Below are 19853 nucleotides of genomic sequence, written 5' to 3'. Positions count from 1 at the left end.
TGACTCAATGAGTATTAGTCGTTACGTGAGAGACATTCCTGCTCGTGACTTGCAATTTGAACGAGATGTAAAATTTTGAAGTGCGGTACTAGGAGTTGCAGTCAAATGTAAAGTGGTGACATCAGGTTAATTCAATTTAACGACAAATTCAGAAAACTCAGATGTTACCTAGCTGCTTGAAAGAAGTATTTACAGAGTAGAAACATAGCAAAATTGTTCAAAAAGACTACCGCAATTTGCCCGCAAGGACCTGAAAACTTTTGTAAAATGAGGTTCTTGTTTTTGGCTGGCAATACGTTTAAAGGTAAAAAGACTAAATTATTTCTGACAAAATCTCTCTCCCCTAAAAAATTCTCTCCTCTTATGAGAGCTTCTTTGGCCCTTGGTTAGTTAGTGTTTGCTTCATTGGTGTCTCCTTAGCAATTGGCGTGTGTGGTTTTGATGTGAGGCAACATTTTGGTGAGTGATGTTATGTGTCAGTGATTTGGAGCAAATGGAGAGATTAGGATTTGTTGGCCCTCAAATGTAAGCTTTCAAGTTTGATGATTTTTCTTATTCTTGTTGATTTAAGCTTTTAAGTTTGTGTTGTTCTTGAAAATCTATTCTAAAAGCCAAGTTTTCAACAAACAATTTAGATCCAAATTTATGTGAGAAAGAGCATAGGCAAAATTAAGCGGAAGAAGGTTCATGGATTCTATTTTAAAAGACAGATTTAAATTTCCTTGATAATTTTTTTTTTTTTTGAAATTTATCATACCCTATTTCTTGAAGATCACTCTCCTTTATCAATTTGATTGTTTATGTTTTTCATGGGAGTTAGATGATACGGTAGATCAATTAAGAGGTGTCATTGTTTTGAATCCCCATTCAACAATACTCTACGCTACTAGAGGCGCACTATTAATTTACTCTCTCAAGAAAATTATGAGTTGAAGCCATGTACGAATTCTTTCATAAGCACATCAAAAAGTTTGCTTTGTTTTCTATGACTTGCACTTTTGTAATGAACTTTGGACTCTCTTCAACACTTCATTGTTCTTCTAGGATAAAAGATATTCTCCATTCAATTGGTTTTTATAATGTATAATGTCTACTTTCATGAACATTAGGAGGGGTTAACTCAATCACCACAATCTCAAATCAAATTGTATTTAAAATTTGTTTGAAAAGCTTGGGATTCAAGACTTGATTTTTAAAATCATCAAAATCCTTAACATATTAGAGTAATATACAGTGAAAATCAAACATATGCATTTATCACACTCATTGCATGCTTAAACACAGAAGAAATAAGGTCAGATTATGGGGCATGCGTCGCGGTATGTGGCACAAAGCCACAGGCTCCCTTTCTTTATGCCATGCATCGTAACAAGGCACAAAATGTACCGTGGCGCACATGACAATAATTTTTGTTGTAAAAAACTAGTTCACAGGGCAAACTTTCGACATGCATCGTTTTCACATACAATGTTAGATCAGAGTGATTCAAGCACTCACACATAACTTAGTTAATAAGATAAATTTATACATGATTCAAAGATCCAATTAAAATTTAGATACTTAGGTGTAAAAAGCTATATTTTTCAAAAATATAGTGTGCCCAAGCTCTCAAATTGCTCACATTATTTCATTAGACCATTTTAGGCGTTGAACCAACTCTAAAAGAACCTATTACACCTGATTGACCACTTGTATATCATATACACACACAAATTAGAATTTAGCCGCTCGATAGCCCATTATTACAAAGAAAAACTTTTACAAAACGTCGCCACAATGCAATATTTAGGCAAAAATTCATTTTATTCACCACTAATGTATACACAACTAAATCTTAGCCCTTATTTCTTATATCACCATATATTCATATACATAGGCTAAAATTTATAAAATTATTACAATTTACAACTTAAAACATGCATGCAAGTCTTATGGTGACTTATATACACAAAATACACAAGAGAAATGTTCATTACATAAAACTCAAGAACTCTTTGGTAATATGACAACTATACCAGTCTTAACTCTTTCACCTTACCCGGCTCACTACTATAACCTGTAGAAATGTAACCATAAGAGTAAGATAAATATTTTAGTAATAAAATAACTCTATATTATCAATTATCACATGCAACCATAAGCAAATATTGTATAATATATAATTAAACATAACATGTAATACAAAGTTCACTTCAAATCACATCAATATAACATTTCACCACTTTCATTAGCCATTTTCACAATATTTCATCACTAATAGCATGATCACCACCATCTAAACCTCCAAATCACCATGACTCAAAATCATAGAGTCGCCTTGAACTAACACACATGCTCATTGGCCCTAAGCTTACCTTCAATGGTAGAATCACTCGGCCAAAGGTGTTTTATCTCACTTTCAGATTATGGTTTCTCCCAATACACACAATAGGGCATCGTTGGCTCTAATACCGTGTCACAAATGCTATAAGGCTCAAATCTTTAACATCGCACCTCAATAGGCACTAAGAAAATAATCTCTAACACTGTATCTTGATAGGTATTAAGGAGATACAATTTTCAACACCGCACACTGTGAGGTACGAAGGAGAATAATGTCATATGATCTTTTACTATTTCTCCCTTCGAGTGAACTCCTACCCCTATAATCATACTTTCGTATAATCACATTTCATACACATATAAAACCCCACACACACACACATCACAAAACATGCAAATCATAAAATCAGTTTAATAAAAATCAAGTTCATGCATCAAATATCCAATTAGAAAAAATGCTTACTCTAAGACTTCATGCAATCATACTCATACTCCTATGCAGTTATAATAGATAATCGAATAGAAATGTTATTCAATTATCTCAACCCTTTTGTCATAAAAAAGGTTACCCATGGATTTTCAAAATTGCTAACGATTTGTTACAAGCTTCCTTTCTTACTTTACACATAAGATAGGCTAATTTATATACAATTGGTACTATTAGTCAATTAACACAATTGACTAAAAATATATAATTATTGCTTAAAGTTACACTTAGCCATTCATTCACTTCCACTTAGCTAATTTAGGTTTGTCACCATGCATCCTTCACTATTTATCACTTTTATCAATCCCTTCTCACCTCTACTAGACTTCCACCCTTTTTTCTTTGATTTAGGGCTAAGATTATAACTTTAAAACTCTATCATTCAACCCCAAACTAGTCGCAAAGTCTTAATTTAACTCCTTAGAATCTTTTTATTATTATAGGGTAAGAAACTAACCCTTTAAATTTTTCTAATTCAATTTCTCTATAACTTATACTAAGAAAAATTATAGTAAAATCGAAGCTAAGATCAGTACGAAACTTACCCAATAAACCATTGGTTGGAAATGCCTTTTAAGTTCCCAGGAATCCTTATCCTAGCAGTCAACCCTTCTTTTTCTTCTTTTTCCTCTCTTTTTGTGTTTTCATTTATTTTTCCTTCTAAAATCACGAGCCGATTCACAACTTATCATGTCATTTTCTGAATTTCTGGTTCATGTGCCACAGTGCAAATATCATTACTCATGGTGCGTGGCACAGTAAGGGACACCTTTACTGTGCGCACACGTTTCATTTCAAAACACTATTCTTCTATTCGTATTTGTTCATTCAACATCCCAAAGACTCTAATAATCAAGTAATCATCTAAATTTCTAATCATTTTACTAATTACTAATTCACCCTTGATTAATAGCTAGTTATAAAATCAGAAAACTAGGATGTTACATGATAGGTGAAATTCCTTTAGAGATGGGAAAATTAAAGTTGGTCCTATACTGAATAAGTCAATGAAGCTGCTTAATTCTTATTCTTCATTCTTTTTTTGGAAAATTCTAGCCTGTGTGTTAATTGTTCATCATCAAACAAATTAGATTGCAATCTGAGCATCCATTTAAAGCCACATTATGATAGAGTAACAAACCAAAAGGGCTTTAGTAAAGTTAACATAGCAATGATAGCACTTGTATTGTGTGAAGAACTAGAAGATTTTATATTATCTTATTCTAATGTAGTTTATATTGTTAAGAGATGTAAGAACATGTTATTTGTCAATTAAAATGCCAATTGACTTGTTTAATTGTAGAAGAGGGACCATTTGTAATTTTATATTTTAATGAAATGAAGTTGGATTCAATTCAATTTTTGGTGTTCACTTGTTGTTCTTTATGCTTTAAGTCGGTATGATTAAATTTTACATATAACAATATTGTTTGGTATTTTTAGAATAACCATTTGATTTTTTAGAATATTCTTTAGTGTTTTTATGAAAAATGAGAAAATTTTTAAAATATCTATTTGTATTTTCAAAATATTCATAGATATTTTTATGAAAAATGAGCAAATTTTTAGAATAACTATATAATATCCTTTGGAGTTTTTATAAAAAATGAGCATGTTTTCAGAATATTCATTCACATTTTTAGAATATCTATATGCATTTTCATGAAAAAATGAACAAATATCCTTCCATTATTCAAATACATAATTATGATATTATGAAAATAAAGGCTATATGTGGGATACACATGTTCATATGATATCAAGGATATGCAATTGGTCTTTTCTTATATGCAAGAATCTTCAACAGAGCACAATTATCTTCCGTGAACAAGAAATTGACCACACATGTGCAAGAGGTCTCCCTTTAATGCTGTAGGCTCCTTTCATGTGCAAAATTTTTTAATATATGCAACTAATTAGTCGGTATATGCAATGCATCTTTCTTAAAGGTTTATTTTGTCATGGGTGCATATGACATTAAGCATATGCAATTGGTCTTCCCTTATATGTAGGAATCTTTAATGAAATGCAATTATCTTTCACGAATGAGAAACTAACCATGCATATGCAAGAGGTTTCTCTTTGATTTAGTAGGCTCCTTTCATATGTAAAAGTCTTCAGTATATGCAACTAATCAGTCGATATATGCAATGCATCTTTCTTAAAGGTCCATTTTATTATGGATACATATGATATCAATCATATGCAATTGATCTTCCCTAATATATAAGAATATTTAACAAAATGCAATCATCTTTCACGAATGAAAAACTAATCATACATATGCAAATAGTTTCCCTTTAATGCAGTAGGCTCCCTTCATGTGCAAAAATCTTCAATATATGCAACTAATCAGTTTGTATATGTAATGCATCTTCTTTAAAGGTCCATTTTGTTATGGGTGCATATGACATTAAACACATGCAATTGGTCTTCTCATATTTGCAGGAATCTTCAACATAATGCAATAATCTTCCACAAACGAAATGCAACTAGTCCATTTTCTCACGGGTGTAGATGCTTTCAGTGAGATGCAATAAGTCTTCCAATATATGTAGATATCTTCAATAGGATGTAATACTCTTTCAATAATGGAGAAAGTTACTCTGCATATACACTTGACCTCCCTTAAATGCAATTGGCTCCTGTTATGTGCATTATTCTTTCATATATTCATGGAATCTATCCTTATATGTAATTGATTTGCCTTGAAAATGCATTTTCTTATGGGCGTAGATGCCTTTCATGATATACAACTAGTCTTCCTAGCTATATATGCAGATATCTTCAATGTAACCTTATTTTTCATGATAACTAAAATGTATTTTCAAATAAATGTTAACCTTAGAGAATGTTGAATCTTCTTACCTTAGTTTTTCATGAAAACCATTTGGAATATCATGAAATTTTAACAGTTAGTAATGTTGCTAAGCTTATGCGACATTATTTTTCATGAAAATTGTTGGAGATATCCTAAAAAATAAGGGTCCTAAACTCATTTTTCAAATATCGATAAGGGATATTTGAATAAAATGGAATCTTAAAGATAATGAAATGGAAATAGATATTCATTTTCATGATATTCATTTGTGATATCTTGAAAAACGTGCTTCAGATCTTGTGTAACACATGTTTTTATGATACATTTAAAGGACATTTGAATATATATGTATAATAACATATGACTTACTCATTTTTCATGAAAACACTAAATGATACTTTGAAAATGCATATGGTTATTACGAAAATTTATTCATTTTTCATGAAAACACTTATGGATATGCTAAAAACATTAATGGTTATCCTGAAAATTTGATTCTTTTTCATGAAACACCAAAAGATATTCTTAATGGTTATTATTGTTATATGTAAAGTTTAATCACCCCAACTTACAACATAAAGAACAATAATTGAATATCAACAAATTTATTTATTATTAAACAATAACGTGTTTTTAATCTCTTGACAATATAAGCTATATTATATTACAACAAAATAATACAAGAACCTAGATATTGTTTGCCAAACACCTTTATAAACACGTGTAACATTCTCATAGTAAAAGTAAGGAGGTGAGCTTGCTTCCCCATTCCAATTATAATTGTCAAACAAAAATATAGTGGTGAGCAAGATTCAACATCTACTCCATCAACTGCCTCAACAATCACAAGATTCCTATTGCCTTCCTCTTGACATTCTCTAGATGGTTGCTCAAGGTCTATCCCTATACACAAAATTTAAACTTTTCTTTTTACTCGTAGAAATTTATCTCTTACATTTGAACCTGTGAAAAACTAAAAACAATAGAAGAGAGTTGAAAACTATAAAACAAAAGGAAAGAATTAAAGTCTGAACAACAAAGTTTCATCAAATGTAATTCATAGATTGATTTATCTTCTTTATACTAGATAAAGTAAAAATTTAATAAAATATAGAATCATTGATGAGATAAGTTCTAGCTAAATCCATTAATCTCATCCTCTATCATATCCTTGGAGATGGGGTAAGTGTAAAAAATAGGCCATATACTATATTGTGTGTCATAGACATGATCAACTAGGACCTTAATGAAGGTGGAAACAAGTATACTAGAATTCTACATTAATATGTCTATAGACTTGCATGAGCAAATAGTTTACATGACACAACCTCAGTCCTAGGCATCCTTTGCAACAAATAATAATATAAACTTGAGGTTTCTTCTAGATCAAAATATAGGATAAGAAAAATAAATGTCAAACATATTCTTAAAAACAATTCTCAATTAATGGTTGTTTAGTAACAACATATGCTCTGAGATGAAAAATCCTTTTAAAATAACCAAGCAAATTTCCTACTTGAACAAGAAGCTTTTAAAGTAACCAAGCAAATTTCCTATCTATAAGGACCAAGAAAGCACCTGACATAGTTGTATCAAAAGTCCTTATTTATAGAAAGTCTTTCACTTAAACTATAAAATAACTTTGGATATATACAAGCTCCCAAGCAAAACACAAAGACCATTATCTTTTAATCAACTAGAAGTGAAATCACAAGTTGAATCATCCATTGCAACTTTCTTTCATGGACTAAATTTTTTTACTTAATTTAACTAAATAAACAAAAAGTATGCATTCAAATACCACATCAAACCCAGATTCAACTTAATTAAGTCATGTACTTGATAAAAATCAATATAATCATAAAATGAAAACTGATTACCAAAATGTTTGTGATCATTCAACGAACTTCCTAGGAACCATACTTTCAACTACAAACTCAAACAAAAGCCACGGATCCTGGGACTTGAAAAGTTGTGGGTAACATAAGAAGATTGTGGAAGAAACCTTGAAGAAATGTGGTATGGGCAGTGATGGACTTTGATTGTAAGTGTCTTTCTTTGATAAATTTGCAATTGCAAGGTTAGTGATCGCGATGGAGTTCGATCACTTGGCTGCTCATTTGCTATTTAATAGTTTCCTCACCTTTTATTAACAACATTGAAAACATAATAGTGGCAACAGTGGCACAATTTACACACCATAACAACACTCAAAGACACTGGCTCACTCTCCTCAGTGGTTGTTGGGGAGACCTTGTCGAGGCAAACACTTACCAAGGGCTGGAGAAGCTTTCACTGGAGGAGAGAATTTTTGGAGGAGTAATATTTTCTTAGGGACAATATGGTCATTTGATCTAATGAATTAATATTAGCAAAGAGCCTCAATATTAAATCTCTCCTGAGTCTTTCTTTACAAAATAAAATTTGGTGAAGTCCTTTTTGACAATTTTTTTCAAAAACATTAGCATAAAAGGTGAATGAGCTCAATAAGCCAGTATTATGCATACCATAATAATAAAAAAATCAGTAATTACTTAAATTTATAATCTAAATACAAATAAAAGTGGTTGGTAGAATATTTGTAAATGCGCTTTAATTTTAATTCTATAGAGTATAGAGGGTATGTCATGATTATCGAAAAACTCCAAGATTAAATTGTTGTATAAAATGTAAAATTTCACATGGATAAAATTTTAAAATTATGATAAAAAAATCACATGACAAGACGGGTAATAAGAAAAAAAGGACGGGTAAGGTTCAGATCAGTAAAATGCAAGCAGAGAAGGGAGACACGTGTAACGTGTTGGCAAAAACAGAAAGAGGCACGCGTGAGTGGAAATAACACGTGTAACGTGTTGTGGAAGCCAGTCGAAGCAACATCATCATCGCGCATATCAGGAAGTTTGAGCGTGGCGCATTATTGCATGCTTGAGAACACAATAGAACGAGAGAATAGAGGTGTTTTGATTAAGCATCATATCGGCGAGGAAAATGAGCAGCAGCAACTTGGATTCCCGATCTCTGATGCAGGAGCTTCGTAGCTTTGACAACGAAGTTCCTCTCTTCGACTTCGGTCACCCTCTCCTCAATCGCGTCTCCAACAGCTTCCTCAAAGCTGCTGCGGTACTTTCATTTTCTTTCTTAATCATCGCCACTTTTGAAGTACATGCCTCATTATGATAGCGCTCTATTTCACTATTCTTTTTTTATGCTTTCCTTATTTCCATAAAATGAATATTGCAGATAGGAGCTGTCCAAGCCGTGGCCCGTGAGGCTTATTTCACGGCTGTTGAAGGTGCAATGCTTCTCCCCCTCTTCGTCTTTTCCATCCATCCATCTCTGCTTTTCTGTTCAACTTCATGCTTGCTTCTCCTGAAATCGCCATCCATTTTATGTTATACATAAAATTGATTCCTAGGTGCGGGCATTGATAATGCTAGCGGCATCGTGCCTGATGTTTCAGATGCCAGAAAAGCTCGTTTTCCCGGTCTTGGAGGTACAACTTATTCCGCCATCTAATTTTCGCATTTCTAACTCTCCTTCATGTTTACTTTGCACAAATTAAGGCCGTATTGTTGTTGCTTGCTTTTGCTCTATGATTTCGTCCAGGAGAGACTAACAGTAAATCTCTCGAGACCATGGTGAGTTATAAGCAACCTAAGCTTGTATACTTATTTGTTCCCTATAGTTTTATTTCGAACCTTTTATTTTTCATAGTCTTAATTCCTTTTTCTTTTCTTTTTTTTTTGCCTGCTCAGGTCAAGAATAGCGGAAAGGAGTCCTTTCAATGGGGTAATTATGATACATACCCTTAATGTCTATCTCCTCTGCTTTTGCATGTACAAGAACGTGAATTCCCTTGATTCTGTTTGATCAATGGAATGTATTATCTAATTATCAAGTTTACAAGGCAAATTAAGCTGAGCTATTTCAATCTGTTTAACCAAACTTGTATGACTAATGGCAATGTTATTTTAGTAACAAATCCAGTCATTAATTTCGACATGTTGAGAAATTTGTAACCTTATAAGATATGAAGTCTTAATGCAGGGTTGGCTGCCGGATTATATTCAGGACTCACCTATGGCCTAAAGGAGGCTCGTGGAGTTCATGATTGGGTAAATCTTCTCAAACAGCGATTTGCCTCCTCAATTTATAAAGCATGATCTTAGCATTCCTTAAACTAAAGAAACATGATGTCATGATTAATGGTGTTTTGTGCAGAAAAACAGTGCAGTAGCAGGAGCACTCACAGGGGCCACACTTGCGCTTACATCAGAAAACTCATCTCACGAGAAGATTGTGCAAAGTGCAATAGCTGGAGCCGCCGTCTCCGCCGCCGCCAATCTCCTCTCTTGGATCTTCTGAGCTGAGACTGGCTTTTACGTTAGTCTTCTTTTTTCCATACCTCAAGCACACGCCAACAAAAAAAAAAAAATCCCTCTCTTAGATATATGTTGTTCATGTTTTAGATGTAGTTGTAGTTGTAATGGTTTCCTTTTGAACTTTGTCACCACCATTAATGACTTTCTGATCGAAGGCTTTCTCGTGTTATCGAATGTTTTTTCTTTTATATAATTTCCCAAGTTCAAACTCGAAGGGAAGAGACAAGTGATCACTTATTAGTTTTTGCCTTTTAATTATTTCCTATTTATAGACTTGAATTCAGTAAATACTTGAAAATTATTAATTTATATTTCTTTTTAAAAATTTAAAACTATGCTATTAGAACACTCTTTACTTGTAGTATATCCTCTAAAAATTTGAAATTTGATATTTTTTTTAGTAGTATGTAATAGAATCATTAACAACTATTCAATTGAATCAAACTATTATCGTGTTGAGTGAGCGTGCTTAGGATATTCACCGAACCCACTATTTGATAATTGTATCTAAGAAAGCATTAATTATAGCTGTTATTTGATCGGTGCTTATAGTCTTTCGGTGCCGATGATGATTGATGTTGCTCATGGACATGACTCTATTAACTGATTGAAAAGAAAATAAAGGAGAGGTCTCTAATTTCGCCAAAAATAAATAAATAAATAAACAAAACTTTAAAAATCACATAGCATTATTTGTGCTTTATCTATCCTATATCGGTATAATATTGATATAAACGAATAAAAACTCTAGCCTGGGATGATCTTATCTTGTAACCGAATCCGTGAGCAATACTCAACTAATTGTTTATCACTAGCTTTGAATTCACGCTAGCATGTAGATACATGTATAACTTATTATAAGGAAACGACCTTGCTCCTTCAAGTATGTCCTAGACTAGACAGTAACAGGTTCCGAATCCAATAAGTCTATATGAGTTGGCAGGGTAAGACCAGACAAGTTGCTTTTATGGAGGAGGAGGAGGAGGACGATGACGATCTATTTGGGACCAACGACGACGACGAGGATTTCAATCTCTTCGATAACAAATCCAAGTTCAAGAGCCCCACCACATCGAAATTCAATAAAGCAAAGAGCATCTCAGAAGTTTCACTACCACTACCAGCAACAACTTCCCACCAGCACCACCATACTAATCCAGCAACTCCGGTTCCCACGTCGGCAGCGATAGGCCTGTTTGGCAACAGCGGAAAGCAAAACATCAATGGCGTCACCAATCTAGTGGGACTCACTCAAGGTGTTCTTAATGGAAGTGTTATTCTGGGTCATAATAATTCAATCACTGTGTGTAATTGTTAGGTTATATGCCTGCATATTTTGTGCACTAGCGTTTGAGTCTAACACCCTCTTTACTCGTCCTTCTGTTATGATTTACCTGATCTGGTTTTGATTCAATAACGTTATGATCCTTGGTCTTATATCAGACTACGATGCTTGAAATAAGACACTTGGAGTTGGGGTTATTATACTGGAGCTATCTATTATATATGTTAGACTAAACTCCATTAGGTCATTGAATGAGACAGTTGAAGCTAGTGGACGTTGTTGAGAGGAAATAAGCAGCACTCAAGCTCATTCACAGATTCAACCCTTGCATCTGGCATTTAACTCAATCACGCTCAGTTGATGACTTTCTAGTGGTTTGCTTGATCTGGTTTTGATTCAATAAACTGGTTCTGATCCTTGGTTGCATATCAGAATATGATACTTGAAATTATTATGCTGTATCATTCTATTCTATATCCTTGGCTTTTGGATGATGTAATTAGCTGCTTCTACTGAGATTATATGGTTTTAATGGCTTTCAACATGAAACCACACGCACTACCAACACAACCAAGTTACTCTGATGGACAGTTTCTTATCGATTTAGCAGAATAAACCAGCTTTTGTGAACAGGGGAAATAAGCAGCATTCAATTTCAAGCTCATTTTCCTTCCACAGATTCAACCTCTTGCAAAATCCGGATAGAAATACAGCTTGTGCTTCTTCAGAGCTGGTTTCTGTTAATGCTACTGGCAAGGAAGGACAACTAAATACTCATTTTATTCTTGCCCTTCAAGCATGCTCTCCATCATGCTAACTTCAACTTTACTTTCGCTAGTCAAACACTATAACAAAACCTACCTGTGAGGATTAGTCTACTTCTAGCTCAATGAATTTATTTCACATCGACATTTAAGTGTATAGTGAACCAATCAATCAGCGTTGGGATATATATAATCCACCCTTAATGGTTGAGAAAAATAGACTCGGCCCCAATAAATTCAACTTGATTAATTATTTTTGACAAGGTTGGTTACCTTTTATTTTGATTTGGAATTTGAATTTCTAATTACTGGTTATGGGTAGTTTTTGGAGGGCGTCTGAAATCAAGGAAACAACCTTAATCCTCTTAAGAGATCTCTTTAGAATCAAGTTGATTTTAAGGAGATCTCTAAGATCATACATACTCTTTAAATCTAGGAGTAAAATTTTTCCAGAGAACAAGAGAACTCTTGCTCTTAATCCTATGCATCTTTTGTAAACATCAAGCTAAGTCTATTATGATTTAACCGCTATACGTGGTGATTAAGCAACGCATTAGGAAGAAAAAGAAATGTGTTCAAACCCTTTACTATTTTATATTCCCTTTATTTCAAATTATAAGACAATGCTAGAGGAATTTTATTATTTCAAAATATAAGACAATTTGATAGAAGTAAAGTTTTATTAATAATGTTTTTCCAATATTATCCTTCAATTGAAAAAAGATTTGAAATGATTGTAAATTTAAAATTATATTAAATGAAGATTATTTTTAAAAGTTTATATTTTTATTTTAAAAAAGTAAGTTTGTAAAATGTTATTATTGAGCTTTACTGGTATGCATAATCTTATCTCAAATTATCTTATATTATAAGAAAAAGAGAGCAATTATAAGAATGATTCTTCTAAGTGTAGACAAGGATAGTCAAGTGGGTTGTGGGGTTTAACTTCAATGTTGGTCAATTTCCTCTTACCATCACTAAAATTATTGGGGTGGTACAAGGTTTTGATCTTTGTTATAATCTATTCAAGCTTCAAAGAATAAATATTTTCACAAATTGCACTGAGGTTATCAACTTGATCACAACTGATGCAATCAATATTTATTCAAATAAATTATCGAGTGTGCAAGAAATTGTCTGCACAGCTTTAATTTTTTTTTTTAAACGTTATATATAGAGAAACTAATTTTTGTGTCCATAATCTTACTAGGCATGCTTTATATATAGCTTTTATATTTTTTGATCAACCCCTACTTCTTAATAGGAAAGTGGTAGACAATGAAAAGATTCAAACTCTACATGTGAACTAGAATTTTTTTTTGGGGTTCCTTATTAGAATATATTATCATGTATTATTCAAAAATATATATGATCAAGATCTTTTTTTTTAACAAAAATAGTCATGAACAACAGAAACAATAATAATCCCTTCCATGTGCTTCTCCACCGGCTTTGAAATTTCTCGTCAAAATGAGAGTTTTTACGGTGAGGTTGGGATTATTAGAGAGAAAGAGACTTTTAGTTTTTACAGTGAAGTTGGGATTATTATACATCAACACCACCTCTTTGAATTTTTTGGAATAAATTTTGGGAGAATGACAGCTAAATTTTAAAGAAATAAATTAATAATAATAATAATTAAATTTCTCATAATTTTTTTATAAAATAAATTATAAACATTAATTTAAATAGTTATAAATAAAAATTTCTCTTAAATTTAAGAGTAATATTTGATAATTAAATATTTAATTGCAATTAAAACTCTTAAATTTATTATAATCTGAATTGGTATTTTTAATTTATTTTTTTAAAAATTTATTAGAGACTTAATTATTATTAATTTAACATTCTGGACCTAACTCGTAAATTTATTATAATCGGAATTGATATTTTCAACTTAAAAAAATTATTAAAAACGTAATTATCATTAATTTAACAGATCTAATTATCATTCTTTTTTAAATTTTTATTTATTTTAAAAGTCATTGAGCTTTTTTTTTTTAAATAGAACTCTGAAAATTTAGTTATATACCGTTAATAATTATAAATTTTTAGATTTTAGAATGCTCTCGGCATAAAAAATAAATAAATAAATAATAAAGAGGGGAGATTTTGGCATAGGTGCCCGCCAAAAGACACCAAGGGCCAAGGCGACCCATACCCGCGAGAACCGAAAAACCCTGAGCTTTCTGTTTTACGGAAGTTTCAGGTTTTGTCCCCCCCCACCCTCCCCCCGGGTTTCAGTCTCGCCTCCTGCATCTCGTTCTTCGTCGTCCTTTCAAGATGAGTACTATGAAGTTTTGCCGCGAATGGTTGCTACCTGTTTTCCTTACCTTCCTCATTACGACGCTTTTATTGCACTGAACTTAGGCTTCAATTTTCACACTTTTTTCTTCACCTTTTGATTTCAGCAACAACATTCTTTATCCTAAAGAGGACAAGGAGCAGAAGATTCTTCTCTATGCTTGCCGTAACTGTGATCACCAGGTTCTTCTTTAACTTACCTTCGCTTAATTTTTGTCCTTCCCCCTTTAATCTTCCTTCTTGTTTTTGCGTTGTTGCTAAGTGTTAGGCTTGTGGCAGACTCGTTGAATAGACATTCGATGTATTTTTGCTTCGGAGGTGCTTAATTATAAATTTTGATTGACAATTCTGCCCATTAAATTTTGCTAGAATGCCAAAGCTTTGATGCATTGGGGTTTGTTCAGTTGTCTGATATATGAAATATTGCATTTCAGAATAGCTGCATTTTTCTGCGCCGGGTTTGATGTCAACAATTACGAGACTATTCAACTCTATTTATAACCATGGAAGATTCTGAAACTGATGCATTTTTTTAGTATAAAGGTACAAATTTGGCCATGTACTATTTTTTCAAAAATATTTGGTAGTTTAAATTATCAGATGGTGTGAAATAAATTAATTTTAAAAAATGAAACATCTAGTAACACGTCATTAACTTCACTTAATGGACATTATGTGGGGCCCACAATGATATATGACACTTCACCAGCACTTCACGTCAGCAAATGTAAAGGTGTAAATTTAGCTATGAACTATTTTTGGAAGAGCAGTGAGTAGCTTCTACTATAAAAAACGAACTATTCAATACCTTCTTCTTAATTTTGATTAAACATCATATATTTTCATACTTATGGGGCTCACAACGCGTCAATCTCTCTAATCTTCTTGCTTTTGTTCTTAATGTCAGCTTGATAAGAAAATGTTTAAAAAGTTTTTATCTGAAGACATTTACGAAGACAATGTTAATGAAATAGAAGCTTGTTAAGAACTTTTTGAACCTCTTTTTCTCAAACTGAGATTGAAAACAAAGACAAGAAAATAGAAGAGATTGATGCATTGTGAATCTCATAAGTCTGAAAATAAACCGTGTTTAATCAAAATTGATGGAAAGGTGTTTGATAGTTTGTTTTTCATAGTAGGGGCTACTTAATGCTCATTGAAAAATAGTTCATAATTGAATTTGCACTTTTATACATGCTGACGTGGAGTGTCGCGTGTTGTTGTGGGCCTCACATAATATTCCTTAGGTGAAATTAATGGCAAGTTTCTGGATGCTCCATTTTTGAAAATTAATAATTTATTTTGTATCACTTAATAGTTTAGGCTATCAGATGCTTCTGAAAAAAAAATATATGGTCAAATTTGCACATTTATCCTATTTTTTCATGGCTGATTCAATATGTGAATAGCATTGGATTTCTATGGAACTGTTGTTTTTATATTCACTCCACAACTCACATTCCATGCTTAGAAACAGTCCATTTCCATATTTCTACCTAAAATCAAATGCAAATTGACCAATTATGTCCTTTTGAAATGTCAATTATTTTAGTTTATGCGAATTGTTTCAGCTATTAAAATCTCCTACCATTATTTTAATTTCCTGAGATATAATTTCACCCTTTCCAATTTTTTTGGGTTTTGAAGAAGGTCATGGTTGCTTTTTAATCTTCCTCCTAATGTTTGTAAAATGCACCAAAATTAGATATTTTTGGGTGATAAATCATATGAAATCTAATACTACCGTTCAATCCAAAATCGTGTTGGGCTAGGTCCTAATTAGGGGAGCTCTTCCAATGTGTTTCTTGCCATTCACAAAGATTGAATTCAAGATTTTGCTTAAATTGTACTAAGTTCCATACGATTTAACCTAACTGACGTTGACAAATTAGAATACTTTCATTAACATCATGTTCATTTGATTATGCGAGTGAAATCTATTCAGGTTGGAAGAAACTTTCTTATAATAATGTAGGATACGTACTATTTGGAGTTCTTCAAATTCTTCAAACATGTTTTCCTAGTATTTGGGATTTTATTATTTTGATGCTTTTCGATTCAAGGGATGAACCCACCTTATGATTGTAGATGGTTTTGAGATTTATAGATTGTCCTTACTTTGTAATATTATAGGTTGCCTGATGATTGAAAAAGCTCAGCCTTCCAGGCATATGATACTTACTGTGGTTAGTTAGCATGTATGTCTGCTCTGCTTCTACACTGTCTGTATGCCTAAAATATTGGAGCCAATGAGTCCAAGGTAGCAAGACAGATGCCTAGGATTTAAGGCACAGCGGTTTGTAGCAGAAGCATCATTTGATGTCTGCAGGAAGATGCTCACTTTTAATGCCTGTTTGCATGCTCCTGTGAAGCATGAAGCACCTACCGTTGGCTCCAGTATAGTACCACCCTCCCCCTAAAAAAATGACTGCAGCTATCAGCAGAATGACATGCAAAATAAAAAAGTCTATCCAAAAAGACATCAAATTATTGATGTTGCCGGCTGATTGATTTCCTAAAATGAAGCTAAAGAACCTGAAGTTCTTGATTCCTGTCTTTCCTTGCTCATCAATTTTCATGTCACCTCCATTGTTTCATTCTTAATTATCCACATCTCTTTCTTTTTTCCTTGTATGTAAATTTTGGAGATGGACCGCTGTTGTAACCCATCTCCATTTTATTTCTCATTTCCTCCTAATGCCTTTATTATGAGCCAATGCAGAGTTTTATTTGTTTATTTTAAACTTGGCTATTTTATTCAGTATCATTTTGTTTCAAATGATTGAAGCATGAGTTTCTCTGATATCTCACCTTGGGCAATAAAAGGAACCATACCTCACGTGTTTCAGCTTTAATTACCTGGCTAGTTTTGTCATCTGTGTTAAGGACGTCTTTAAGTCTTAGGGCAGCTTAGATACCCAGTACTGGAAAGATCCCTTGATTGTCTTGTCAATCTTCTAGAACTTATACTTTGCAATTGTTAAAAGTAGAAATAAGTGGTGATTGTGTTCAAATGGTGGGATTTTTCTTAAGAATTTGTCTTTCAACAAACTCTCCTTGCTGTAGGTAAAACCGAGAAAATGGGGTTTAGTCCTTGTAAGTATCTATTGCTTTATATTTATTTTGTTTAAAATATGTTTTGATTATAGCATTTCTGTTTTCATATTTTTGTTCTTTGATTATAAAGTATTTTTTACATCACTATGCCTTGCTATAAAAATTAATTGCCTGTGCTTGTTATGGAGGAACTCCATCCAGTTTCATCATGAGTAAGTTCAGCCATATGCCCATTAATCATTTACTCATCATTGTTCAGGAGGCTGCGGATAATAACTGTGTCTATAGAAATGAGATACATCATTCTGTTGGGGAGCGCACTCAAGTGTTGCAGGATGTAGCTGCAGATCCTACTCTTCCTCGCACAAAGTCCGTCCGTTGTACTCAATGCAACCATGGAGAAGCTGTTTTTTTCCAGGTTAAGTCTCTCTTTTACCTGTGGGCAGTTGTGCACTAAGATGGGATAGGAGGGGAATGCTAATGATTTGTGGACAGCCACGAATCTACTTGTGGGAACCACGTTAAAATGATAACTCCCTTATTATTAGCACTAAAGGTTAATTCTAACATCCTAAATTTGGGAAACTAGATTGTGGAGTGGAGGCAGAACTGTTTTATATGTGTTTTCTTGTTGTGGAAGCACACAGCACTGCTCAGGGTTACAGAGTGAGAGAAATAACTGTCACTCAAACCTTAGCCTTAAGATACAGGATATGCTAAAATTTCTCTGGCAGTAAAATAACATGTAAGAATTGAATAACATTGTACTTAATGATACGCAGGTCATTATATCCAAATTCAAACATGGGATGATATAGTGCTGTGAGTGTTCAGTTATTGAACTGATGAAAGCACTTGTTTACAATTGATTAGTAGTTGGATAGTAGTCAAATCAATAATAACTAAATGTACATTTATAGATTAAAAATAGGTGCATGCACAAGAATTATTAAAAATCTTATATAACATTACATAATTTTCGTTGTAGTTGAATTTGATGCTTAAATGACATGAAATATATAGAGCATATATTTCAATGTAAAAAATGTTGCGGTGCCGTTATGATGTCTGTTTACATGATTCAGGTAAAACAGTTTATATGTAATTTACGGTGATTCATATAATTTAGAAAGCAGCATGCTTTGAGAACGCTGGTTTGTTTGTAATTAATTGAAGGAAGATCATAAATTAACTGTGTCATCCTTGACTTCACTGGATGGGGGACGGCTTTTCCATTCTGATTTTCTTCGATAATGAAGCTACATAACATATTTTCTACTAGCACCAATGCCTACAAGCTTGTCGAGTTAAACAGAAGTTGGAGAAATGCAATATTTTACATAATTTTGCATATTCAAACACATTTGAAAGGAGTTGGGTGTTAACAAGTTTATGAATTTATGCAGGCAACAGCCAGAGGGGAAGAAGGTATGACACTGTTTTTTGTTTGCTGCAACCCGAACTGTGGCCACCGGTGGAGGGATTAAAATGTTGCTCGCTCAAATCGAGGTCGGAAATCTAACATGCTACTCTTGTTATTATGTAAAACATGGTTGACGTGAGGACATTCATACTCTAGTATTGGGGGCTTTTAACTGCACCTCCCTGGGGAAATTTTTCAGCCAAGTGTACTTTGTCAGCATTTGTGAATTTTATCTTAAATGCTAACTCGATTACAATAGATGATAGATGAACGATATATGGAATTGAAGGTGACATTCAGCACAAGATGTATGGCAAAAACTTTTCCTGTCATATGCTTTTCTTCTTGAGAGAATAACAAGTAGGGACCTTATAAAAATATTAATGTCAAATCAAGAATTTTAGTTTTGAAATATAGGAGAAAGAGTACCAAATTTAGGAACGTTAGTGTTAAAAAAAAATCTTAATTTGACATTATTGTTTTTACAGGGTCCTTGCTTGTTATTCTCTCTTTATTCTTTCTCAAACCCCAAGGTGTCAGAACTGAAGGAGAAGGAAGGAAAGCTAAAACAATAAATATAAAATAGTACTAAATAAGATACAAAGAACTGAAAGATCAGTTCAGCTAATAGAGGACATCATTAATTTGTTTGTTACACAGATTTTCTATTGCTTTTGGCTGACGAGTAGTGCATGGTCTTTATTTATAACATAGTTGCTTTATAGATGAACCAAGGGTAGCAAATAGTAGGATCATTTAATGAAGCTGGGAACCTTGAGGACCCCATTGGCATCACCATTGAAATTGATGTTGGTGGTGTTGCTAAAACAATAAGCTTTTGATCAGAACTGCTATGCAGTATTTTGGGAAGGGAATGAGATTGAGATTCCACAGCCTGGTTTGCCCTTGGCATCACCACCATCTATCTAGTCAGCTAATCAACGAACCGAGCATGCTATTGGGCTTCCACGTCTATGAAACCAATTGCGAAATTAAACAGGACTA

The 19853-nt window shown here is 33.0% G+C and overlaps 2 protein-coding genes across 3 annotated transcripts; both read left to right on the top strand.

Annotated features, from left to right (window-relative positions):
• The first annotated feature begins 8583 nt into the window (after nt 1-8583).
• LOC129309532 (outer envelope pore protein 16-2, chloroplastic-like) lies at nt 8584-10513 on the top strand. Of its 2 annotated transcripts, XM_054951138.1 has the most exons (7): nt 8584-8753; nt 8874-8925; nt 9049-9126; nt 9240-9271; nt 9389-9422; nt 9681-9748; nt 9855-10513. In XM_054951138.1, exons 1-7 carry the CDS (start codon nt 8622-8624, stop codon nt 9996-9998), a joined length of 540 nt encoding a protein of 179 aa, XP_054807113.1. In that variant the 5' UTR covers nt 8584-8621; the 3' UTR covers nt 9999-10513. The 2 variants fall into 2 exon arrangements, with proteins under 2 accessions (XP_054807113.1, XP_054807114.1); XM_054951139.1 differs by lacking the exons at nt 9240-9271; nt 9389-9422.
• Nucleotides 10514-14267: 3754 nt separating this feature from the next.
• LOC129308310 (DNA-directed RNA polymerases II, IV and V subunit 9B) lies at nt 14268-19189 on the top strand. The gene is made up of 4 exons (XM_054949387.1): nt 14268-14376; nt 14476-14551; nt 17685-17843; nt 18832-19189. Exons 1-4 carry the CDS (start codon nt 14348-14350, stop codon nt 18910-18912), a joined length of 345 nt encoding a protein of 114 aa, XP_054805362.1. The 5' UTR covers nt 14268-14347; the 3' UTR covers nt 18913-19189.
• Nucleotides 19190-19853: the final 664 nt, after the last annotated feature.

Source organism: Prosopis cineraria, unplaced genomic scaffold (assembly GCF_029017545.1).
Source record: "Prosopis cineraria cultivar Desert tree isolate PC_DT_omini unplaced genomic scaffold, ASM2901754v1 PC4, whole genome shotgun sequence".
Taxonomy (NCBI): Eukaryota; Viridiplantae; Streptophyta; class Magnoliopsida; order Fabales; family Fabaceae; genus Prosopis; species Prosopis cineraria.
Note: the sequence above shows the minus strand (reverse complement) of the source record. Positions and strands in the feature narration are given on the sequence as shown.